Source organism: Tenrec ecaudatus, chromosome 4 (assembly GCF_050624435.1).
Source record: "Tenrec ecaudatus isolate mTenEca1 chromosome 4, mTenEca1.hap1, whole genome shotgun sequence".
NCBI lineage: Eukaryota > Metazoa > Chordata > Mammalia > Afrosoricida > Tenrecidae > Tenrec > Tenrec ecaudatus.
The window spans coordinates 104,715,313-104,742,544 of record NC_134533.1 but is presented as its reverse complement, the minus strand read 5'-3'; the positions used below and the strand labels follow the sequence as shown (position 1 = coordinate 104,742,544).

The window sequence follows — 27,232 nt, the reverse complement described above, 5'->3', positions numbered from 1 at the left end:
TCGGACTCACACCGACCCTGAAAGTCCGGGTGGAACAGCACCTGCGTACAGTCTTTCTCCCACAACGTGGCTAATGGCTTCAAACTGCCGGCTTTGTGTTTGGCACAACGCGCAGGCTACAGGGATCCTTGGAGTTAACCAGATCCCCGGATTTCCCAAATCAATGAGTGCCACGAGCTTTCCACCCGCAAAGCCTTAGTCCTTCTTAGGTCCGCTAAAGTATTGAAAGGTGTGGTCCAGCCTCTGAACGCCCGGGACCCAGCGCCTGCGGGGTGACACGGTCCCCTCCCTGTTGCTGGGAAACTGTTCAGAAAGCAACAAGGAATATATCTGAGGACAACCTCCCCTCACTCCACGCTACATGGAGGTGTCCCTAGGACTCTTGTAGGATTTTATCCTTGCCTGAGAGGGAAAAAAAATCCTACAGAAGTTGTTCCCCCCCCCCCTTCTTTCCTCCCCCCCTTTCCTCCTCCCGCCTCCGCCGGCTGCTGCTTCTGAAGCGTCTTCGTCTTCGGCTTCTGCTTCTCTTTCTGTCATTCACTAATCAGAGGGAGGGAGCCTGAGAAATAAGGGGAGGAGCCAGCCGTTGGTTTCCAAGTTAGCAAAGTTCAGCCAGTTCCTGATTTACTGCTTCTTAGGTTAGGACACCCTAGGCATAACTCCTGATGACTCCCTATCACCCCATTTACTGATTTAAAAAGCAAGCAAACAAACCCCCATCAAATCCTGACATGCCTGTAGCGTGCCACTCGATTCTGAAGCAGGGTGTGTGTGTGTCGTGGGGTGGGGGGGCGCCCTCGCTTTATGGTAATCTGGCTGTAATCTGCAAACGTGCTGTCTGGCCCGCGCGGCTCGCCGGTTAATGATTTGCAGCAGGAGGAGCTCGGCGGGAACCAGCGGGGAGGCAGCGAGCGCGCCCGCCCGCCCGCCCGCTGCGGAGCCGTGTCCCGCCAGCCGCCAGGCACCGCCTCCTGTCTTCCGGGCCCCGGCCCTTCGCCTGGGGGTTCGGAGCCCCGGAGCCCAGCCGGGGGCCCCATGGAGGCCGCCGCGCCCGAGCTGCCCGGCGCCCCGCCGCCCTACACGCCGCCGCCGGCGGGCGGGTTCCCCAACCTCCTGCGTAGGATCCGAGGCCAAGTCTGCACCTGGTGAGTGGCCGTGCGGGCCCGGGCGGCGCCGCGGGATGGCGATCGGGCAGCCGCACGTGTCTGCGGAGCCCGCGCCGGCCGAGCGGGGGGCCGCGGGAGCAGAGAGGCAAAGGTGGCGGCTGCACCCAGCGTCCGCGCTGCTGGCGTCCGGGGACACCGGCACGCGGCGCTGCTTCTGCTCGCTGCCGCCGCGCTCGCGCTCAGACGCCGTGGGGATGTGGTTCATTGGGGCGTGGGGGAATTCACCCTGTTGGCGTCGGGAAGCCGGGCCCCGGGACACCCAGGAGGGGAGGGGGCGACATCCCCAGGGATGCTGCGGAGAAGGGGTGCGCACCCATCCTCGGGCTGGACCGGTGGGTGAGTTCTACGTCCTGGGCTGGCGCCTACCTGCCTGCCCTGTGCTGCGGGGGCCAGCCCCCCGCCGCGCTCTCTGACAAGTTCACCCAAGTGAGAAATCTAGGTTAAGTTTTATGCTGTCGCTTGGAGGGGGTTCAGGGTCTGCCGCCTTCCTCCGCCTGAACCGGCAGGGCGAAGTGACGTGGCCCCTGGGGTGGGTGGGGGGTGGGTTGAGGACCAATCCTCATCGTCTCTCCTGTCACTGTGCCCGGTTCAAAGTAAAGAGATAGGTGCTTGGCAGCGAATCTGGCACTGAGACGTGGAATCGCTGTTCTCGTACAGAAACTGGGACCGTTTCTGTAATCGCTGGGGAATTTGTATTCTTGAAGCACTGGTCCCTCAGGACCTAAAAGAACGCACCCAACCCGAACCTACTGTCTTAGAGTTGATTACGCCTGGAAGTGGCCCTATACGGAGTAGAAGGGCCCAACCTTAGGACTTCAAAGGCTACTAGTCTGTGGGGAAGCCGATGGCCACATCGATCCCCTAAAAATGATGAAAGCCAAAATCTATTGGATAGTCACTGTGTCTGGTACTGTGCATAGCCATTTGTAGGAGTAATCACCATTTTAATGGAATTAGGTGTTTCTACCCACTTCATAAAGGGAGAAACAAAGAAGACCGAGCGATTTGCTCAATGCCCCTGCACCATAACCACTCCTGGTCACTGGCACATCATGTGACAGGCTTTGAATTATTATTATTTTCATACTAACAATGTGAATTCCCCTTTCAAGACTGAAAGCTCTGTTATAAAAAGCCATACCATTTTCAGAACGAGATCAATAAAGTTAGATGCATCTTCATCACATAAATAAGTGTAATTTTAAATAGATGTGTGTTAAAGGGGAAGCTCCCCAAACAAAAGAGAACAAAAACAAACTACTTCCATCGGCTCAATGTCGACTCCTAGTGATCCTATAGGACAGGGTAGAGCTGCCCCTGTGAGTTTCCCAGACTGTAACTCTTCACAGGAGTGGAAAGCCCAGTCTTTCTCCTGAGGAGCAGCTGGTGATTTCAAACTCCCATCTTTTGGATCACAGCCCAGCCACTTAACCACTATGTTAAAGGGGAAGTTGGCCAGGAATTGCCTTGACCATCCAGCTGAGTATGCTCTGATCAAGTTAACTGCCAGTTCTCAGTTGGGGAGAAGTGGGGTATACAGCTAAAGACGAAGATTTTGACTCAAACCCTGGTTGTGTCTCTTATCAGCCGATTGGCTTTGGGAGTCACTGAAACTTCGCTGTGGCCCAGTTTTCTAATTTGTAAAATGTAGATAGTAAATAAGCAGTTCAAAACCTACCAGCACCTTCTGTGGGAGAAAGATCGGACTTCTATTCTCATAAACAGTTACAGACTTGGACACTCACTGAGCAGTTCTGTCTGTCTTATGAATTGGCATTGATGCAATGGCAGTGGGTGTAGGCTTTTGGTTTGGTGGTTGAGGAGTAATTGGATAAATATACAAGAATGGATATAGATATGGCTCTGTAGTGATTAGTTTCAGGAGAAGACCAGGGCTTTCTACTCCTAAAGAGTTACAGCCCAGCCCTCTCCCCAGAAGAAATTATTTCAGAGGACAGTACTGAAACTGCAGCTCAGGGAGAGGGACATGTCTGATCAGAGCACATGGGAGCACATGAAGGGGAAAGGAAGAGAGAGTGGAGCACATCCTGGCCCACCAAGCCTTGAGGACTATATCCCCACACAGAGCAGTGAATCCAGAGAGGACCATAGGGCCGGTCCTACTCTGAGACACGACATCCCTCAATGACCCATAGCCCTCCAGGGGACAACACTGGAGACACAGTGTGGGAATTCTGCCTGATCTGATCCCATCACACTAAGGCAAAACACCAAGGGCATGCAACAGAACAGCAAGGAGAGCAGAGCAAGGAAGTCCCCAGGGAATACCAAAAATAGACTTTGGGGTCAGGGCTTGGTGCCCCAACGTACTCAACTAGAAAACATGCCGAAAGGCCAACAAACAGTCCTTGAACTAACTGCAAGCTTTTCTTTCTTTTTTTTTTTTTGTGATTGGCTTGTTATTGCTTTGTTTTATTTTGTTGCTTGGTTTTTCTCTGTCTTGTTTTTGTGCATGTTATTATATCTGCAGGTCTGTCTAAATAAGATAGGCTGGATGAACAATCTGGAGGAGAAAACAACGGGACTGACAGTTCCAGGGGGGGCATGAGAGAAGGGGAGGTGGGGGGAAAGGAAGTGGTGGTAATAAACCCAGGGATAAGGGAACAACAAGTGATCCAAATTGGTGGTGAGGAGGGTGTAGGAGGCCTGGTAGGGCGTGACCAAGGGTAATGTAACAGAGAGGAATTACTGTAACCGAAATGAAGGCTGAGCATGATAGTGGGAGAAGAAGAAAGTAAACGGAAATAGAGGAAAGAGCTAGAAGGCAAAGGGCATTTATAGAGGTGTAAATACAGGCATGCACATATGTAAATATATTTATATATAACAATAGGGAAATAGATCTATGTGCATATATGTATAGGTGTAGTATTAAGGTATCAGATAGACATTGGGCCTCCACTCAAGTACTCCCTCAATGCAAGAATACTTGGTTCTATTAAACTAGCACTCCATAATGTCCACCTTCCCAACACAATCGCTGAATACAAAGCAGGTGCATAAGCAAATGTGGTGAAGAAAGCTGATGGTGCCTGACTATCAGAAGATATGGCATCTGGGATCTTAAAGTCTTGAAGGTAAACAAGTGGCCATCTAGCTCAGAAGCAACAAAGCCCACACAGAAGAAGCACACCAGCCTGTGAGATCACAAGGTGTTGAAGGGATCAGGTATCAGGTATCATCAGAACAAAAAATCATATCACTGTGAATGAGGGGGAGTGCGGGGTGGAAACCCAAAGCCCATCTGTAGGCAACTGTACATCCCCGTATGGAAGGGTCATGGGGAGGAGATGAGCCAGTCAGGGTGCAGTGTAGCAATGATGAAACGTACAACTTTCCTTTAGTTCCTAAATTCTTCCCCCTGCCACCACTATCATGATCCCAATTCTACCTTACAAACCTGGCTAGACCAGGGGATGTACACTGGTACAGATAGGAACTGGAAACACAGGGAATCCAGGACAGATGATCCCTATGGGACCAATGGTGTGAGTGGCGATATCGGGAGGGTGGGGTGAAAAGGGGGAACAGATTACAAGGATCTACATATAACCTCCTCCCTGGGGGACGGAGAACAGAAAAGTGGGTGAAGGGAGACATCGGACAGGGCAAGATATGACAAAATAATAATTTATAAATTATCAAGGGTTCATGAGGGAGGGGTGAGCGGGGAGGGAGGGGGTAAAATGAAGAGCTGATGCCAGGGGCTTAAGTGGAGAGCATGATGAGGGCAATGAATGTACACATGTGCTTTGCACAATTGATGTATGTATGGATTGTGATAAGAGTTGTATGAGCCCCTAATAAAATGATTTAAAAAAAGAAAATGCAACACTTGCTGAATAATATGAATGCATAATCTTTCTGATATCAATTTTTCACCTAATTCAAAGAAAGTTATTAGCAAAGTTAGCAAGATTTTTGTTCACAGTATTTAATTCCGTTTTCATGAGAACAACTACTTTTTTGTCAAACCCATAAAAAATGTATCTAATATATAATTAAAGCATGTAATACCAAAAAAAAAAAAAGTTACAGTCGTGGAAGCCCATAGGCCAGGGCCAGTTCTGCCCTGTCCTATAGGGTTGCTGGGAGTTGGAAAATAGTTGATAGTAGCGAGTGAGTGAGGGGTCAGTTGTCATCTTAGCTGCATTCCTGCACCATGGGAAGATGCAAGGACTCTGAGGCTGCGGCAGGTCAAAGGACAGATGCCCAGTTAGCAAAGTGTAGCAAGGATTGGCAGTTAAAAAATTATTCTAATGTTCTAAAATGTTCAAGGTCCTGCTTTTTATTATTAATAATTTTATTGGCGGGCTCAAAAAATCTTATAACAATCAATCATTTAATTGTATTAAGCACACTTGTACCTAAGTTGACACCAACATTTTCAGAACATTTCTTTCTACTCGAGCCCACGGTATCAGCTCCTCTTTTTTCCCCTCTGGTTGTTTTAGGTTGGAGCATCTGATAACTTCTTATGATATTTCTTCTTATCATACTTCTTTTGGTACCCACGTTGTTGCTTTTTTTAGGTGTCTCCGAATGGCATAAACAGTTATACATTTGACTGCTAGCTGAAAGGTTGACAGTTTGAATCCACTCAGAGCTCTGTACCTTGAAAGAAAGGCCTGGCAATCCACTTCCAAAAAACTTTATTTAGCCTAGAACCCTTATAGTGCACATTCCTGTGTAGCACGTAGGAGTGGGATTCAGCTCGATAGTGGCTGGTTTGACTTTCCGCGTTCCAATGGGCCTAGACCTGGTTTAGTCGAGCTCAGCCATGGCTGTTGCAGCAAAACTGGAACAGAATTTATAAAATGTGTGTATTTTGGGACAATAACCAGAACAGGAAAAATGTAGGGTTGAAACTCTGCAATGGGAGACTCATCAGAAGAAGCATGTACTTTGGACGTGTTACCAGGAGAGACCAGTCCCTAGGAAAGAATGCCATGCTTGGTAAAGTGGAGGCCCCAAAGGTGATGGATGTATTGACACAGTGGCTCCAACAATGGGTTCGACATAGGAATCACTATGGGGATGGCACGGACCAGGCAGTGTTTTGTACTGTTGTACGTAGGGTCACTATGAGTCAGAACCAACTTGATGGCACTTAACAACAACAACAACAACAACAACAACATATTGAGTAAACAGTTACCAGTAGATTTTTGAAGATACAGATTTTATCATATTCTTTGGGCCACATAATACTGGATATATGTTTATTCATTCATTCTTTCACTCACCAAACCTATAATGGTCTAGCCTCTCAACATTCATAGAGATGAATAAGATTTAATTTTGGATCTTCAGATAGCTCATAATCAAGAAGTGAGGACAAATGCTGTAGCTGTGAGTACAAAGTACAGTGGTGGTATAAAGAAGGACAGAGATCAAGTGTATCAGAGTGAAGTGTGGTTGGAGAGTTTGAGAGAGAAGGTGATTGGGGTTTGTGTTAGTCTGCGTAGATTAGAGAAACAAATTCATAGAAACTCATTTGTGTATAAGAAAGAGGTTTATATAAAAGAGAAACTGAATATTGAGAGAACATCCAGCCCAGTCCAGATCAAGTTCATTCGTCCAAATATTAGCCCATATGTCTGATACCAATCTATAAAGTCTTCTTCAGACTCACAAAATACATGCAATGATGCCGAGTGCAGAAGGATCACAGGCCAGTGGATTGGAAATCTGTGGATCCACAGGCATTGTAAGCGTCTCAGCGCTGGCAGGGATCTCTTTGTAGCTTCTGTGGCTCCAGAGGTCTAGTTGCTTCAGGGTAGGTCCATGTGGCTTCTCCAGCTTCCAGGGCATAGCACCAAGTGTCTTGTCAGCAGAGCGTCTCCCAGGGAGTGAGCAGAGAGAGAGAAAGAGAGAAGTGTCTCCCGCCTCCAAGTAGGCAATACTGGATTTCCCAGAATCCTCAGGAGAAGGCCATGTCCACACAGGTGGGTCATTGCTATGACCCAATTGACAGACTAGACTCCACCCCTTCACTTTTAATCCTCTCAAGTCCCAAATTGACACCAGATTATGTAGCTACCACAGGGGTCTAGAATCTAGATGCATGAATAAGAATTTTTCATGTGAACCAGGTAAAAGAAGGGCTGTTGAGTCAAGGACCTTGTTATACCTTGAATTGAGTTAATGCCGTGGACTTGAAATCCTAGCTTCCTCAACTGTGAGAAATACATTTCTGTCCCAATTTGTAGTAAATTTCGCTTACAGTGGCACAAGCAAACTGAGACCTGGTAGCAGGTGTATTGTTTATGGAATGCATGTAGCTTGGTGTGAGAGGGAATGATCAGTAGTAAGCACTCCATGGACTTGTGCACCCCAGTGGTTGTCTGCCATATTGTCTGGCCCTTTGTTTCCTCTTTTCAAGAAGTAGGGCCCAGAGAATCTTGAAGGTGCCATTTAGTTGTGCTTAACTGTGTAACCTTCGTTTGTTCATTCAAGCACATTTCTTGTGTGCTATGTGCAGGTAGGTAGTTACGCTGGATGGATTACGTCACCAGAAAATATGTGTTTAATACCTGGTCCTTGTACCTGTTGATGTGATTGGAAAGAGAGGGTTTCTTCTGTTAGGGAGTTCATAACAGTGTAGGGCAGCCCCCACATCCGATCACTCCTGAGTTATAAAAATCCTGGGCAGACACAGAGATCCACACAGCTGAAGCAAAGAGCGTTGGATATTGTCCGCAGACATCAGAGCTAGGAGTGAGGCCCACTGAAGGTATCAAGGTGGATGAGACCCTGGTTTGTGCTTCTAGCCGCTAGAACTGTGAGAACATAAATTTGTGCTCTTTAAAGTTAACTGTTGTTGTTAGGTGCTATTCAGTCGCTCCTATGTTTGAGCCTGTTGTCTCGGCCACTGTGTCAATCCATCTCGTTGAGAGGCTTCTTCTTATTGGCCGACCCTCTCCTTGACCAGGCTTGAGGTCCTGTCCCAGGGACTGAACCCTCCTGAGAGATAACATGTCCAGAGTGTGTAAGACGAAGGCTCACCATCCTCCCTTCAAGGATGATTCTGGGTGTACTTCCAAGACAAATATGTTCATTGTTTTGGTATTTATAGAATATTCAGTATAATTCATTGGTATCAATTCTTATTTGCTTGATTTTGTTATTTGGGGGCCATCAAGTTGGTTCCAACCCATAGTGACCCGACGCACAAAGAACGAAACATCCTGTACCATCCTTACAACTACTTCCATGTGGAGCACATTTTTGCAACTATGTTGTCAATCTGACTTTGAGGGCCTTCCTCTTTTTCTCCCCCCTTTCACTTGACCAAGCAGGATGTCCTTCTCCAGGGTCTGGTCCCTCCTGAGAACATGTCCAAAGTATGCAAGATGAAGTCTTGGCATGCTTGCCTCTAAGGAGCACTCTGCTCATACTCTTCTGTTTGTCTGCTTCTTTTTTTCATTGCCTGGCTTTCACATGCATATGAGGCAAGTGAAAATATTATGGCCTAGGAGGGTGCACCTTAGTCTTTTGGTTTTTTTTTTTTAAATACTTGAACGTGTTTTTTTTTTGCAACAGCATGCCCAGTGCAGTGCATTCGCGTTCTTGTCTGTGGCTCATATGAGTGTTGATTGTGGATCCAACTCAAATGAAATTCTTGGATGTGGGAGCAAATTTTCTTAATATGGATTCTGGGAAAGGAATTCCTGGGTTTCTGAGTAACAGAAGACATGTATAGGATGGTCTGTAACTCATTTCCTTCCTCAAGTAAGACAGGGCCGTCCCCATCGTCCACAGCTTAAGCAAGGTCTGTGGAAGAAGCAGTCAGTCAGCTCATCCCCAAGGAGCTGAGGCACAGTGGCTGAAACAGCATTTTGCAGGTGTTCAGTTAAACTACCCTCTGGACAATAGATTAATTGGCTAAAGATATTCTTGTTTCTTTGTTTGCCTTCTAAGAAATTGTCAACAATTCCTTTGTGTGAGAACTTGTCATGGGGATGCAGGATACGCGACAAGAACTGTATATAAACCTGCCTTGAATAAAGTTCTGGGCCCTGGAGTGTCTATGCTTCAGAAGTCCCCTACGCCCCAACTATATATTTTGTCTTACCTATTATCTATCTTTCAGTTGCGACTGTGCCCCTCTTGGCCTCCTGTTTGATTGGTGAGAGTGCTGGTCTTGTTAATTTCACACTTGGGAACTTTTTTTTGTGTGTGTGTGTGTGTGTGTGTGTATTCCTCCCCCCCCCCAATTTACCATGATATTGCTTATTGGTCCTGTTGTGAGGATTTTTGCTTTCTTTATGTTAAGGTCTAGGAACTCTGGTGGTGCTGAGGGTCAGGTGTTGTGCTGCTAATTGTAAGGCGAGTGGTTCAAACTCAGCAGCTGCTCTTTGGATGAAAGATAATATATTTTCCTACAAAAAAAAATTCTAGTTTTGGAAATCCTATATATGATTACTATGAGTTGGAGTTGACCAGTTGACATCAAGGGCAGTAGGTTTTATGCGAAGTTGTAGTCTGTACTGAAGCCTGTAGGCTTTTTCTTTTGTTGAAGGTTGTAGTTTTTGATCTTCATCAATAACTGCTTCAAATTCTCTTTGCTCTCATCAAGCAAAGTTGTGTCATCTGCATATCGCAGGTTGTTAACGAATCTTCCTCCAATCTTTATGTGAGTTTTTCTTCCTATAGCGCAGCTTCTTGGATTATATGCTGAGCATAAAGATTGAATAAACATAGTGAAAAGAGACAACCTTTATACACTCCTTTCCTGATTTTAAACCGTGTAGCATTCTGTTGATCCAGTGACCGCCTCTTGGTCTCTGTATGGGCGTTCTGCTTGAGCACAACTGGCGTTGGGGAATTCCCAGTCTTTACTCCATTAGCCATAATTTGTTCTTATCCACACAGTTGAATAACTTTGCATAGTCAGTGAAACAGGTAAACATCTTTCTGGTGTTCTCTGCTACCAGCTGAGCTCCATCTGACTTCATCAATGATCTTCCTCATTTTACATCCTTTCCTGCATTGGCTTGAATTTCTGGTAATACCAGATTGATATACTGCTGCAATGAGTTTTGAATTCTCTTAAGAAAAAATTTACTTGGATGTGATATTAATGATATTGTTTGATAATGTCTAGATTCTGTTGGATCACCGTTCTTTGGCCTGGGCATGTATATAGATCACTTGTCAGTTGGCCAGGCAGCTATTCCAAATTTCTTGGCATAGATGAGTGAGTGCTTTCAGCTCTGCATTAGTTTGCTGAAACATTTCAATTTAGCTTTCTGTCAATTCCTGGAGCTTTGTTTTTCACCAATGGCCTCTTACTTCATTTTTACCATTGGTTCTTAATGATAAGCTACCTCCTGAAATGGTTGTCTATGACTTCTTTTTCACAGTACACTACTTCCATCTTCTTTTGATGCCTCCTGGGTGGTTCAATTTTTTGCCCCTAAAATCTTTCTCTCTCTTTTTTTTGTAATAGCAGAGCATTATTAGGATAAATATTCTTTTAAAATTACTATAAATATTTTATTGGGGCTCTTACAGCTCTTATCACAATCCATATATCAATTGTATCAAGCACATTTGTACATATGTTGCCATCATCATTTTCAAAATATTTTCTTTCTGTTGAGTCTTTGGTATCAGCTCCCTTTTCCCCCTCCCTAATCCACTCTCCCACCCTCATGTGCCCCAGATAAATTATAAATTATTATTTTCATATCTTACACCACTCCACTGTCTCCCTTCATCCACCTTACTGTTGTGCGTTTCCTGGGGAGAGAAGTAGAATTAATATGTCACTGCAGCTGGTTCCCTTTTCTCTTCTTTCTCCCCCAACCTTCACCCTGTACTCATGGTATCTCTACTCCCATTGCTGTACCTGAGGGGTTCATCTGTCCTGGATTCCATGTGTTGAGAGCTTTTTCTGTACCAGTGTACATGCTCCAGTCTAGCCAGATTTGTGAGGTAGAACTGGGGTCATGATAGTGGGGGAGGAGGGAAAGCATTGAAGAACTAGAGGCATGTTGTGTGTTCTGTAGGTGCTGTGCTGCACCCTGGCTGTCTCCTTCTTTCCTTGTGACCCTTCTGTGAGGGAATGTTCAATTGTCTACAGATGGGCTTTGGTTTCTACTCTGACCCCATCATTTGCATAGATATAATTGTTTATTTGGGATCTTCTGATGCCTGATACCTTATCCTGTCAACACCTTGTGATCACATAGGCTGGTGTGCTTCTTCCCTGTGGGCTTTGTTGCTTCCCTGCTTGATGGCCACTTGTTTATCTTCAGTCCTATCAGACTCTATATCTTTTAAAAAAATTAATTAATTAATTAATTTACATTTTATTAGGGGCTCATACAACTCTTATCACAATCCATACATATACATATACATACATCAATTGTATAAAGCACATCCGTACATTCTTTGCCCTAATCATTTTCTTTTTTTTAAAATCTTTTTATTGCGGCTCATAAGGCTCTTATCACAATCTGTACATACATCAATTGAGCAAAGCACCCTTATACATTCGTTGCACTCGTCACTCTCATAATTCACCTTCCACTTGGGTTCCTGGAATCAGCTCGGTTTCCCTTTTTTTCCCCCCATCCCCCTCCCTCCCCGATCCCACCCCTGGTCCCTTGATAGTTTATAAATAGTTATTATATCTTATCTTACACTCCCCGGCGTCTCCCCTCACCCGCTTCCCCCTTGCCAATCTCCCAGAGATGAGGTTACACATAGATCTCCGAGATCGGTTCTGACACTATATCTTTTAATAGCTGGGCACCATCAGCTTTCTTCACCACATTTGCTTATTGTGTTAGTCTGGGTAGACTAGAGAAGCAAATCCACAGAAACTCATATGTGTATAAGAGAGTGTTTTATTTTATTTTATTTTTATTTTTTCTTCTTTTACATTTTATTAGGGACTCATACAACTCTTACCACAATCCATACATATACATACATCAATTGTATAAAGCACATCCATACATTCCCTGCCCCAATCATTCTCAAGGCATTTGCTCTCCACTTAAGCCCCTTGCATCAGGTCCTCTTTTTTTTCCCCTCCTCCCTCCCCATTCCCCCCTCCCTCATGTGCCCTTGGTAATTTATACATCGTTGTTTTGTCATATCTTGCCCTATCCGGAGTCTCCCTTCCCCCCTTCTCTGCTGTCCCTCTCCCAGGGAAGAGGTCACATGTGGATCCTTGTAATCAGTTCCCCCTTTCCAACCCACTCACCCTCCACTCTCCCAGCATCGTCCCTCACACCCTTGGTCCTGAAGGTATCATCCACCCTGGATTCCCTGTACCTCCAACCCTCATATGCACCAGTGTACAGCCTCTGTCCTATCCAGCCCTGCAAGGTAGAATTCGGATCATGGTAGTTGGGGGGAGGAAGCATCCAGGATCCGGGGGAAAGCTGTGTTCTTCATCGATACTACCTCACACCCTAATTAACCCATCTCCTCTCCTAAACCCCTCTATGAGGGGATCTCCATTGGTCGACACTTGGGCCTTGGGTCTCCACTCTGCACTTCCCCCTTCATTTAATATGATATATATATACATATATATACATACATATATACATATACACATATATACACATACACACACTTACATCTTTTTTTTTTTGCATGATGCCTTATACCTGGTCCCTTGGGCACCTCGTGATCGCACTGGCCGGTGTGCTTCTTCCATGTGGGCTTATTTGCTTCTGAGCTAGATGGCCGCTTGTTCACCTTCAAGCCTTTAAGACCCCAGACACTATCTCTTTTGATAGCCGGGCACCATCAGCTTTCTTCACCACATTTGCTTATGCACCCATTTGTCTTCAGCGATCCTATCATGGAGGTGTGCAGTCAATGATAAGATTTTTTGTTCTTTGATGCCTGGTAACTGATCCCTTTGGGACCACTCGCTCACAAGAGAGTGTTTTATATAAAAGGAATTATACATTAAGAAAGCATCCCAACCCAGTCCAGTCCAAGCCCATAAGTCTGATATTAGCCAATATGTCTGATACCAATTATAAAGTCCTCTTCAGACTCACGAAACACATACAATGATGCTGAATTCAGGACGATTACAGACTAGTGTGTAGTAAGTCTTTGGATCCAGTGGCATTGTAAGCATCTCAGTGTTGGCAGGGGTCTCTACATGGCTCCTCTGGCTTCAGAGGTCTGGTTACATCAGGGTAGGTCCATGTGGCTTCTCTAGCTCAGGGTACTAGCATAGTTCCATGTGTCTTGTCAGCTGCAATGTCTCCCAGGGAGTAAGCAGAGAGAGAGAAGTGTCTCCCACCTCCAAGGAGGAAAGCCCGGAATTCTCAGAATTCTCAGGAGAACGCCCACACAGAGGCCTCATTGGCTATGACCGGTTTGACAGACTAGAGTCCACCCCTTCACTCTTAATTCTCTCAAGCCCCAAATTGACACCAGATTATGTAATTACACACTTATGCACCCATTTTTACTTCAACGATTGTACTGGGAAGGTGAGCATCACAGAATGCCAGGTTATTAGAACAACGTGTTTTGGCATTGAGAGAGTACTTGAGTAGAGACCCAATGCCCATCTGCTACCTTAATGCTTAACATTTAAATATATGTACATAGACCTATATATTTATTGTTATATATTATTGCATTTGCTTTTCAAATCTTTCTGTTCAACTCAAGGCTTGAATTTTTTTTTAGTTCTTCCAGTTTGAGAACTGCTGAGCATGTTTTCTCTGTTGGCTTTTTTTTTTTTTTAACTCCTAGCCTTTGCACATTTCATTTTAAAACTTTAATTTGTCTTCTCCATCCGTTCTTTGATATCTTCTGTTCAGCCCTTTTATTTATTATTCTTTTTTTCAACACCATTTTATTAGGAGCTAATTCAGACTTCATAGTTCAATTCATATCAAGCAGGGTTGTACAATTGCTACCACAATCAGTTTCAAAACATTTTTTTCCTTCTTGATATCAGCTCCACCTCTCCTCCCCCATCCACCTCCCCCACCACATCGGCTAAGAACTCTTATTGTAGTTGATGTCTCTGTAGATTCACCCATCCTGGGTTTCAGATACTGAGTAACATAGAAAACACATAGCAGAGTCAAGAAGGCTACCAACAATTATAAAGTACAATAGCGACAAACCTCGATATGAAAAAAAAATCCACGGAAAATATTAAAAACCAGATCATGTACAAAGTGTGTCAGGAGGGAGGTCAAGTGACAGGGTTTTAATTGTTTAAGTTAGATTTATCATTTTAAACGGCCAGAGTCGTCGCTCCAGCCCTCTCTGTCTCATAACAATGTGGTTTCCATCCCTCAGTTCTGCTGACAGGGAAATCACCAGAGGACTATTCCCTGTGGAGAGCCTGCAAATGTATTTTGGGCTCTCACTGTCAATAGCCTTCTGCACACCAGAGCCTCAGCTCTTTTATTTAATAATTTCTTTCTTTCGTTTTACTCTGTGTTCAAGAACAGTTACTCTATATTCAAGAGCAAGTTTCATAGTCTCGTCTGACATCCACTTTGGTCTTTCATTTCTGATATTTTAAATAACCTTTCATTTCCCCATATTTGATGTTATTCCCCAGACTAGCGTCTCTAGTTTTTGGTCATTACGTTGACCATGTCAAATCCCTTCTTGAGCTGGTCTCCAAATATGTTCAAGGTGGTATTTGGCTCTCACAGACTTTGTTTAATGTTCTTTAGCTTCAACTTGAACTTCTAACTTAAAGTGCCATCAAGTCGGTAGTCACACCAGCTCTATAGGACAGGGTTGCACTGCCCCTCTGTGTTTCCATAAGTCTTTACCGGAGTAGAACGCCTCATCTTTGTCCTGCAGAGAGTTTGAACTGCTGACCTTGCAGTTAGCAGTTCAGTGCATAACCACCATAGCACCACGGCTTGAACTTGCACACGAGCATTGATTCGTTTTGCAGTGGGCCCATGGCCTTGTTCTGATGACCTCCAAGTGTAGTCATTCCCAAGAAGCTGTCTGGCATATATTTGGGGGAGACAGCTTGGGAGAAATCCTTCTGTATCCCACAGTTTTCTACTTTTGAAAAGAGTTACAGTCAAGCCAGTCAAGGTGCGATGTAGCAATAATGAAAATACAACTTTCCTCTAGCTCCTAAATGCTTCATTACCCACCTCCCCCCACTATCATGATCCGAATCACCTTGCAAGTCTGGATAGAGCAGAGGGTGTACACTGGTACAGATAGGAACTGGAAACACAGGTAATCCAGGACGGATGCTCCCTTTAGGACCAGTGGTGAGAGTGGTGATACTGGGAGGGTAGAGGGAGAGTGGATTGGAAAGAGGGAACCGATTACAAGGATCTACATGTGACCTCCTCCCTGGAGATGGACAGCAGAGAAGTGGGTGAAGGGAGACATCGGACAGGGCAAGATATGAAAAAATAATAATTTATAAATTATCAAGTGTTCATGAGAGAGGGGGGACTGGGGAGGGAGAGGCAAAAATGAGGATCTGATGCCGGGGGCTTAAGTGGAGAGCAAATGTCTTGAGAATGATGAAGGCAGTGAATGTATAGATGTGCTTTATACAATTGATGTGTGTATGGATTGTGATGAGTTGTATGAGCTTCTAATAAAATGATTTAAAAAAATGGAAATAGAGGAAAGAGTTAGGAGGCAAAGGGCATTTATACAGGTCTAAAAGAAGGCATTTACATATGCAAATATATTTATATATGAGGATGGGGAAATAGATCTATGTGCATATATGTATAGGTTTAGTATTAAGTTAGCAGAAGGACATTGGGCCTCTACTCAAGTACTCCCTCAATGCAAGAACATTTTCTTCTGTTAAATTGGCATTCTGTGATGCTCACCTTCCCGACACAACTGCTGAAGACAAAGAGGGTGAATAAGTAAATGTGGTGAAGAAAGCTGATGGTGCCAGGCTATCAAAATTCTGGGGTCTTAAAAGCTTGAAGATAAACAAGCGGCCATCTAGCTTAGAAGCAACAAAGCCCACATGGAAGAAGCACACCAGCCTGTGCGATCACGAGGTGTCGAAGGGATCAGGTATCAGGCATCATCAGAACAAAAAATCATATCATAGTGATTGAGGTGGGGAATGTGGAGTGGAGACCCAAAGTCCATTTGTAGGCCACTGGACATCCCCTTACAGAAGGGTTTCAGGGAGGAGACGGGCTGGTCGATGTGTAATGTAGCAATGATGAAACATACCACTTTCCTCTAGTTCCTAAATGTTTCCTTCTCCCCCACTATCGTGATCCCAATTCTACCTTACAAATCTAGCTAGACCAGAGGATGTACACTGGTACAGATAGGAAACAGAAACACAGGGAATCCATGGCAGATGATCCCTTCAGGACCAGTGATGTGAGTGGCAATACTAGGAGGGTGGGCTTGAAAGGGGGAACTGATTACAAGGATCTACATGTGACCTACTCCCTGGGGGACGGACAACACAAAAGTGGGTGAAGGGAGATGTCGGACAGGGCAAGATATGAAAAAATTATAATTTATAAATTATCAAGGGTTCCTGATTGAGGGGGGAGCAGGGAGGGAGTGGAAAATGAGGAGCTGATGCCAGGGGCTTAGTTTAGGTGGAGAGCAAATATTTTGAGAATGATGAGGGCAATGAACGTACAAATGTGCTTTATACAATTGATGTATGTATGGATTGTGATAAGAGTTGTATGAGCCCCTAATTTAACAATTAAAAAAAAAAAAAAAGAGTTACAGTCATGGAAACTCACAAGGGCAATTCTACCCTGTCCTCTACAGTCACTGAGTCCGAATCAACTTGATGGCAATTTGATTTGAGGTTTTTTTTCCATTATTATTCTTAAAAAAATTCACATTCCAGTTACCAGTAATTATTAGTGCATCTTGATTGCATGTGTGCTCAATTTCAGCTACAGAAGTTGGTAACCATCTTCAATCTCTTTACCTTTGGTGTATTATTGTTTGGCGTGTACATTTGAATAATAGTTGTATTATCTGGTTTTCATTATAAACTCACAAGCAAACTCACTGCCATAGAGCTGATTTCAACTCATATTGATCCTGGAGGATAGAGTAGACCTATCCTTTGGGTTTGTGAGACTAAATCTTACAGGATTAGAAAGTGTCCTCCTTCCCCTGCAGAATAGCTGTTGTGCTTGAACAGCTGACCTTGTAGTTAGCAGTCCGGTTTGTAGCTCACACCAACCAGCGCGCCTTGTGGCTGTGATCTGATCGTGTACTCAGGATGTAGGGTGCTCCTCTTCTTCATTTTGGCATTCCTCCGATAGTGGATCATATGATTATCTGATTAAAAAGGTCCAAATGAGTCCACTTCAACTCAATGATCAGAATTAGTAAAGTAGAGGGGCAATGAGAATACTAAGCACGGTATTTTCAGTCTTCTCATCTGCATGTGAAAGTTGGACATGGAATCAGGAAGACCGAAGAAGAATCGATGCCTTTGAAGTATGGTGCTGGCAAAGTATCCTGATAGTACCATGGGCTGCCGGAAGAACCGACTAATCTGTCCTGTCAGAAGTACAATCAGAATGCTCCTTGGAGGTCAGGGTGGTGAGCCTTTGTCTCACGTATGACCTCTGATTGGGAAGTGCTGATCTACTGTTTCTATCTGCTACAGAAGACTTATGCACTATGCTCCCCCAGAGATAGAAATCCAGATTGTTTCCACTGCCTCGAAAACACTGTACTGAGTGTTCCCAAACATAGGTTGTGTGAACTTGTCAGGCAATGTGTGTTGAGGGAGGTACTGATGGCTGGCTAGGCCCTAGTCTGATTCCTTCCAAACCAAAACCCAGTACTGAGGAGGTGACGCTGGAGCAGACAGACGCCTCTTTGTCCCACAGAGAGGCTGGTGCTTTCAAACTGCTGATTTTGCGTTGAGCCGTCCACCTTGTGACCCATTACATCACCAGGGCAACTTTCTCACTACCATGGAGTCAGTCCCAACTCATAGAGACCCTATAGGACAGGGTAGAACTGGCCCTTTAGGTTTCCAAGACTTTAAAATCTTTAAAATAGTAATAAACAGCCTCAGTTTTCTCCCTCGGGTCCACTGACATTGTGGTTACAGCTCCATGTTCAGCTCACTAAATGACTCAACCAGACTCACAGCCATTGAGTTATTTGCAGCACATAGCTCCTCTCTAGAGCAGGGTAGGAGAGGCCCTGTGGGTGTGTGGGCCTCATCGAAGGCCTCCTCCTTCTCCTTGGAGTGGCCGGTGGTTTTGAACGCTGACCTTGCAGGTAAGCAACCCAAAGCATAACCCCCCAAGCCACAGGGCTCCTTTAGGTGCTCTGAAACCCAGGCTGGAGAAGAGAACCGCAGGGGAGCCGGAACAGCTCTCTGCTATTATTTGGCTTCCCAGGTTATTTGGCCACTTCTTTGCTCAGCACTTTATTGCCCGCTGCTCTGGCAGCAGTGTTGGGCAGGGCAGTCTCCTTGGGGTTAGCCCTTTAGCACCAGACTGAGTGGAGAAGTGATTATTGACTGGCTGGCTGGACAGCTTGAACCTGTGTGTGTGTGTGTGTGTGTGTGTGTGTGTGTGTGTGATGAACACAAAGTCCTATATTGGACAGGAAGCGTTACAAATTGTGTTTGTAGTTTACTGCGTTGTTTAAAACAGTTATTGGGGTATAATTCACACATCATACAGTTATAAAGTTCAATCATTTTGAACCTATTTTTATTACCTTCCCAGCACTGCTGCAGGGACAGGCTTTCATAATGGCTAAGTAGCAGGCAATAATTCCCTCGTGCAATGCAAGGAAGATGCGAGAGTGGAATAAGTTTCCCTCCAACATTTCCTGCACTAGACCCGCGGCCGCAGTCCCGTCCTCTCCCAGACCAGTCCTAGACAAAGTACAGGTTTGTCCTGTGTGTGTTTCTCAGCGTCTTTCTTCACGTTTGCAGAGAGAAGTGTAGCTCACCAGTGTCGCTCCATCTGTCTTGTCCACAGGAATGCCTTGCAGGCAGAGTACGTTTGGCCTCCAGTGCGCTGTATATTTCCGTAGGCCTCCAAATGAGGTCATCAAGCTGTTACCTGATTGACAGGCTAAACTCCACCCCTTCACTCTTAAGAGTCTCAAGCGACACCCGATTATGTAACTACCACACAAATTCAGTGAGAGCAAGTGATATACCCCAAACTCAACCAAAGTGACAGAAATAATGTAGTAATAATCAAAGAAATAAAAATAATCAAAGAAACAATAATCTATAGGTTTTGCCATGATTAAAGAAACAATGACCTCTACATATATTAATATTCAGGGGTTAACATTCACAGGGGTTTAACATTTACTGGACTTCTGCCTCACATGTCATCATGCTTCACTGCTCCTCCGAGCAGGTTGTTGCTTCATGCTTGGCTAAGTATCTCAACAATCGTGTCTGCCATATTCTCCCCCGCCCCCAAGTTGTATTGGCATAGAATTCACAGCTCATAGAATTCATTAGTTCAGTCATACACCATCACCACAATCAGTTTTAGAACATTTTCTTCATTCTTAGGCTCATCCTTATTAGCTCCCCATTTCCCCCCAACCTCCTAGGCCATAGCCCCAATCAACCATTAATCCAGTTACTGCCTTTATAGATTGACCTAGCCTGGATTTCAATTACAGAAAAACGTTAAAAAAAACCCCCAACAAAATGAAAAGGAGTAACAAAGGCAAACAGATAAAAACCTCAATTAAAAAGGAAGTAGAAAACATTAAAAACTAGAGCAAATTTAAATGGATCATCTAACTAAGGGCATCTGCAACAGTCTGCTTCCAATACATTCTGCAGGTGAGCAAGATTATTCACATCCTGGTTCAGGGTCAGAGGGGATCCACCTGGGGCTTAGAGCATGAGGATTTCTCCTTCATGTTTTTTTTTATTAATTGAGACAGCTTTAAAATGGGTCAAAAAGGAGATCAAATGATATTACATTTTGACTTAACTATGTCTGCCATAATTGACTTTACAGTGTTTTCTGTCTGATAACAGGGCAATTCACATCCTTCAACTGTGATTGGAGGAGATTCACCAGAGCTTTAAATCATGTGTGGATCCTGAGCTTCCTTTGGCATCCACAGCCTTCTGCAAACGAGATGCTCACACGCTAAGCCCCGATGCCATTTCCTGCTTTAGATTTGCGTGATATTATTTAGCCTTGGATCACACTTACTAGCGTGTTTCTTCCATGTGGACTTAGTTGACTTCCCACTTAGATGGCTGCTTGTTTAAAAGCCAGTCTTTAAAACCCAGCTACCATTCTCTCTGATATTTACAATCCAGGAACCATCTGGTATCTTCACTGTACTTGGCTACGGCACCCATATCTTCAGTGATCTCTTCATGAGGTTGAACAACGAGCTGGGCCTCTCATAAGACCGAATTGTTCTTATATCCTAAGTGCATAACTGCAAGCCCCAAATCCATTCATGCATCTGTGGTTTATATATGTCTCTAGTTCACCTTAGCAAAATCATTTTCTTTTTATGTTAGAGAACATTATCAATCATCCCCTAGGGACATCACTTCAACTGCCATCCAGTCAATACTGAGTCATAGTAACCATATGGGGAAGGGTAGAATGGCCCTTGTGAGCCTCAGAGCCTACAAATCCTCATAGGGGTGGAAAGACTCATCTTTCCTCTGTGGAGCTAGCTGGTGGATTTGAACTGCTGACCTTGCGGTTAGCAGTCCAATGCATAACCACTATGCATTGACCGTTTCATTAGTTTATCCAATGATATAGAATTTAAAACACTGTCGAGAAAAGGAAATTTTACAAGTATAGGCCAGCTATGAACCATAACACAGGAATGGTTTGTTTGTACAGATTAAACTCCTAAGTGACTGGACATTATTTACACAAACAACAGAGGTTGGTGATAGGGCAAATATCCTATTAATATTCATTCACAGCACAGTCACACCTACTAGATTAATATATGTCATTATGAAGCAAGGAGGGCATTGCAATAAGAAGTGTATGGTAGTTCCAGGCCACCAGTTATTGGGCAGCAGTTTCGAAGCAAAGTCATTGCCTGACAGTTCTGTGCATTTGGTCGTCATCTGTTTCTTCCCACACTAGAGAGTTTCAGACTTAAGTCCAATGGCTACAGGTGAGTTTGAGATGAAACCCAGCACACTTAGTGGAGTGCCACATTCTTTGTGTTACAAGACCATTCCTTCTGGTTAAGCTGAAAGGAATTTCTACTACAAGGTGCGGAGGTTGCTTGTGTATGCTTTAGCAGAAAACCGTACTTCCAATTTCTCATGGCCTGAACTATGGCGTATATCTAGTACCTCGGTTAGCAGAAACGACATCTTTTGGTAAGTCTCTTTTTCACTCCCTTGTCACTACTTCAGTTCAGGCTCTACCACTCTCACGTGGATTCTTGTAACAGATTCTAGCCTTGCCCCTTCCTCTCTACACATCTTCTTGCACAGGAACTAGAGTGATGCCAAGTAAAATTAAAGGTACCAATAAAAAACTTCAACCAAACCTACGGCCGCCAAGTTGATTTCGACTCATAGTGACCCTGCAGGACAGAGTAGAACTTCCCTGTCGGTTGATGAGCCTAGAAAGGAAAGCAGGCCAGTGATAGAGGGCCAAACCAATGGCTATACTTTTCATGGATGCAGATGACTACATCTTTCTCCCATGGAGCGGTTGGTGAGTTCAAATCTTTGACCTTTGAGTTAGCAGTTAAATGCTTACCTCCACTGTTCCATCAAAGCTCCTCATGCTAAGCAGTGGTTATTACTGAGTGAGAATTCATCATATAACAGGAGTCCTCCTTTCATTTACATTCATCTTTATACAGTTCTATCCACTTGATTTTTTAGTCTTGTTCAACAGAGCCCACGTGAAGCCGACAGTAGGCTCTGATAGGCTTCTTGGCTGGCCATCTGACACCCACCAGGCAGGCTATGTTGCTGTTGCTTGTTTTATAGTTGGACTTTTATGCACGGTGTTGATTGGAAAGAGTTCTGTACGCTAGAACAAGTCTGAAGTCCTTTGGTTACCACACAGAACCCGAGCTGCTTGGCAGGAATGACAAGGCCCTCTATCACTGGCCTGCTCTCCTTTCCAGGCTCATCCACCTGAGCGCCCAACTCACTGTGTTCAGGTGACACTTACATCCTGTGGTTCCCTTGCACCCACCATGGTCTGGGTCTCCACCCCAGTGCGTGTGTCCCTTCTTCAGTGTTTTCCCAGCCATCTTCTTCTCGTGGCGACTCAGTCTTGCTTACCCTTTAAGACTTGTGTGGACAGCCACAACTCTGGCAGCCTGTTTTCAGGACTCCTTCCGGTTGGGTATTCCTCCTCTGTATCTTTAGGCTCCAAACCAACCCACCCTGTTGTCCTGGCATTGATGCTGACTCATAGCAACCCCAGAGCAGCACTGCCCCACAGCGGTTCCCTGGCACACAGCTGCAGATCTCTCTGTGGGGCAGCTGGCGCCTCTCAACCACCGACCTTTGAGTTAGAAGCCGAGCCCTTAAACACGGCACCACTAGGGTTCCTTCATTTATCTTTGAAGTCCCTTGTAGACACCACTGTACCGGGCCCAGAACTGAAATGGTAGCAGCTTTCCCATTTCGAGGGTCGATTTTCTATCTCAGAAGAGCAAGAGCCTGTTTGCAACCACTTTCGGTAAATGAGGTTTACCAAAGACACAGGGCTATAGGTCTATGATGAAGAATTATCACAAAGGTTTTGATGAGTAACTGTTATCTGCGGAAGAAGCCAGTTGCTTCCCAAGGTTATTGTATATGTAGTTTTATTAAAAAGCCACATAAGCTTCCTGATATTGTTATTTATGGAGGCTCATTGGAGAGAAATCATTGTTCCATATACGTGAGCTTTCAGGAAACTGAAAACATATTAGCTTAGGCTGTGGTCATGATTTTTTTAGAAGAATTAATATCAGACTAGTCTCAAGGGGGTGATGATCAGAGATGTCCCAAATGCCACACTTTTCAAAGATTATTATACCAGTCTCCATTTTACCTGATGCGAACCCCTTCCTCTGAGAATATTCCTCCACGTGCCAGTTTGCTGCAGCGTTGCATGGACCGCATGAAGCTGCAAGGACATGACTGTCAGGGCTGTTGGTGCTGTTAAGTCCCAACCCCGAAGTTCAGGTACCTGTCTGTAGGATCTTTCTCAGTCACAGCTGCGGAAGCTGGTGAAATCGGGTCAGGCGATAGACTGAAGTCCCAGGACCTGAAGTTAGGCAGAGGTGAGCCAAATGCAGGTCCAGAGCCCAAAGCCCCAAATGTCGGAAAGTCACAGCAGGTCTTGCTGCGGCTAAAGCTCAGTCAGGAATCTGAGGACACAAAGGGAAGGTTTTGACGAAGGTGTGATTTTTGACTTCCAGCAGTCCGTACCCCAAGGTGGTATGGTAAAGTGGAGACTCAGAACACATCCCACCTTAATCCTGTCCATCACATAACAGAATGCCTTCCAAAATGGGATTATAGCCACAGTCACAGGGGCTAAAATTGACAATACATCATAAAAGGGATTATGGTTAGAAGGGCCATATTAAGCAATTGACTATCTAATAGGCATTATTATTCCAAATCCAATTCAATAGAACTATTTGTTCATTGCGTTACTTACCTCTGTTAATTTACTTATATTTTTTGACAACAATGCTCAAAGATTTAATTGGTTTGTACGGAACAACTCCAGGTAAGTGAACCCATTTAGTTACTTAATGGTCCACCCAGAGTTAGCCCTGATGATTTTGCCATGAAAAAAAATTACTTATAATTCTCTATAGTACATTTAAAACAAACAGACTGCTCTACTTTTAACCCTTTCCTCTCTCCCTTTCCTCCACAACCAGGAAGTCTAGCCCCAGAACCTATGCTCTTAATGATTGTGCTGTAGAGCTCCGAGGTAACAAATAGCAATAATAGGCCTTGGGCAAACTCTAGCTTGATTTTGCACTCTGGGCTTGTGTAAGTCCAGGTTGACTAGAGAAAGAAATTCCTAGAGACACATCTGTGTATAAGAAAGAGTTTTGGCAAAAGCTATTTATAGCTTTAGGCATGTATATATGTAAATATATTCATTTATAATGAAAGGGATAGAGGCCAATGTACATAATTTATATGGTAAGTATTAAAATATTAGCTGGACTTGGGCCCTCTACTCAAGGCTTCCCTTAACACAAGAACACTTTGTTCTGATAACCTGGCACTCTTTGATACTCATCTTCCTGACATGATCGCTGAAGACAAAATGGGAGCATAAGCAAATGTGGTGAAGAGAGTGGATGGTGCTTGGATATCCAAAGAGATAGTATCTGGGGTCTTAAAGGCTTGAAATCAAACAAGAGGCCATCTAGCAGGAAAGCAACTAAGTCCACATGGAAGAAGCACACCAGCCTGTGCAATCATTAGGTGTCGATGGGATCAGGCAAGAGGTATCCAAAGATCCAAACAACTATATTGATGTGAAAGAGGGGAGTGGGGTGCAGTGGAAATCCAAAACCCATCTGTAGCTAATTGGATATACCCGAAGTGGTATAAGGAAGGGATGATTCAACCAAGGTGCAGTATAGCACCAACGAATCACACATCATTTTTCTAGTTCCTGAATATTTCCTCCCCGCCACTACAATGACCCAGTTCTAACTCATAAATCTGGCTAGAGTGGAGGACACACATTGGTACAGATTAAGAGCTCTTAACACATGGAATTCAGAAAAGATAAACCCCTCAGGAACAGGAATGGGAGTAGTGATATCATGAGTGTAGGGGGCTGGTCAAGAAAGTGAAAAGGTGAGAAAGAGGGAACCCATCACAAGATTGGATAGATAGCACCACCTCTCCCCCCACGGGATGAATAGCAGAAATGTGAGTGAAGAGAGACAATGGGCAGTGTAAGATACAAAAGAACAATAATAATCTGTAATTGGGTGTGAGGGTAGGGGAAAGAGGGAATAAAAGAGGAGTTTATACCAAGAGCTCAAGTAGAAAATGTTTTGGAAATGATGATAGCAACATATGTACAAATATGCTTGATACAATTTGTGTTAGTCTGGGTACATTAGAGAAACAAATCCACAGAAACTCATATGTTTAAGAGAGAGTTTTACATAAAGGGTAAGTGTACATTAAGAAAACATCCCAACCCGGTGCTGCTCAAGCCCACAAGTCCAACATTAATCCATATGCCTGACACCAGTCCACAAAGTCCTCCTCCAGCTCACAAAACACACATTGAGGAAAGCTGAATTAGTGAATGTGTAAGCATCTCAGCACTGGCAGGGGTCTTCACATGGCTGCTCCAGCACCCAGAGCTGCATCCGGGTAGGTCCATGCAGCTTCTCCTTGGGGATGTCTTGCAGGAAGTGAGCCTTGCCAGCTGAAACAGGGAACTGGCTAAGGCAGCTGCACCCTGGTCCGACCATCAGAAAGCAAGAGACCTGAGAACTAGAAAGGCGAGGCTCACCAAGCCATTTCTCTCTCCTCCCTTCAATTAACCCCACATGTGTTTATCAGCCAGGTTGGCACAATAAACTTTAACTAACTCACAATTGATATATGGAATGTTATAAGAGCTGTAAGAGCCACCACTAAAATGATTTAAAAAAACAGAGGTTTATCTAAAAGAGCAATTGTATATTGAGAAAACATCCCAGCCCTGTCCAGATCAATCCCATAAGTCCAATATTAGCCCATATGTCTGATACCAGTCTATAAATTCTTTAAACTCACCAAACACATGCAGTGACACTGAATGCAGGAAGATCACACGCTAGTAGCGTGGAAAGTCTTGTGGATCCAGTGGTGGTGGAAGCATCTCAGTGCTGGGGCGGGTCTCCATATGGCTCCTCCAGCTCCAGGGCTCTGGCTTCATCAGCATAACTCCATGTGGCTTGTCTGCAGGAATGTCTCGTAGGGAGAGCGTGTTTCCTGCCTCCATGGAGGAAGACAAGAATTCTCAGAATCCTTGGGAGAAGGCCATGCCCACATAGAGGCCTCATTGGCTATGGCTTGATTGATAGACTAGACTCCACCGCTTCACTCAAGTTGACAAGAGCTTCTGTAACTGCCACAGGGCTATTTGTACCCCAGGGGTCCCAGAGAATATATAATGTCCCAGCATGGCTACAGCCCCTCCACCTGGAGCAGCATCTATTTTTTTTTTGAGATAGAAAATGGTAACTTTATTTTAAATAAGATTATATCTTACTATATATAAAAATTAAAAAAACATTTTATTAGGGGCTCATGCAACTCTTATCACAATACATACATATACATACATCAATTGTATAAAGCACATATGTACGTTCTTTGCCCTCATCATTTTCAAAGCATTTGCTCTCTACTTAAGCCCTTTGCATCAGGTCCTCTTTTTTTCCCCCTCCCTCCCTCATGAGCCCTTGATAATTTATAAATTATTATTTTGTCATATCTTGCCCTATCCGGAGTCTCCCTTCACCCCATTTTCTGTTGTCCATCCCCCAGGGAGGAGGTCACATGTAGATCCTTGTAATCAGTTCCCCCTTTCCAAACCACTCACCCTCTACTCTCCCAGTATCGCCTCTCACACCCCTGGTCCTGAAGGGATCATCCACCCTGGATTCCCTGTGCCTCCAGCTCCTATATGCACCAGTGTACAACCTTTGCTCTATCCAGACTTGCAAAGTAGAATTCGGATCATGGTAGTTGGGGAGGAGGAAGCATCCAGGATCTGGGGGAAAGCTGTATTCTTCATCAGTGCTACATTGCACCCTGACTGACTCATCTCCTCCCCAAGACCCCTCTGTGAGGGGATCTCCAGTGGCCGACAAATGGGCTTTGGGTCTCCACTCTGCACTACCCCCTTCATTCAATATGGTGAGATTTTTTTAGGGGGGAGGATGCCTTATCCCTGATCCCTTTGGCACTTCATGATTGCACAGGCTGGTGTGCTTCTTCCATGTGGGGTTTGTTGCTTCTGATCTAGATGGTAGCTTGTTCACCTTCAAGCCTTTAAGACCCCAGAAACTATATCTTTCGATAGCCAGGCACCATT

At 44.6% G+C, this 27,232-nt stretch overlaps 1 protein-coding gene across 1 annotated transcript in view; it reads left to right on the top strand.

Moving 5' to 3' along the window:
* Positions 1-973: 973 nt before the first annotated feature.
* Positions 974-27,232, top strand: part of SLC35F2 (solute carrier family 35 member F2) — an 82,220-nt gene continuing 55,961 nt past the window's right edge. Inside the window, exon 1 of the mRNA XM_075548750.1 lies at positions 974-1,145. Coding sequence (XP_075404865.1) covers positions 1,036-1,145 — 110 coding nt within the window. The 5' untranslated portion in view covers positions 974-1,035. The remainder of the gene's footprint in view (positions 1,146-27,232) is intronic.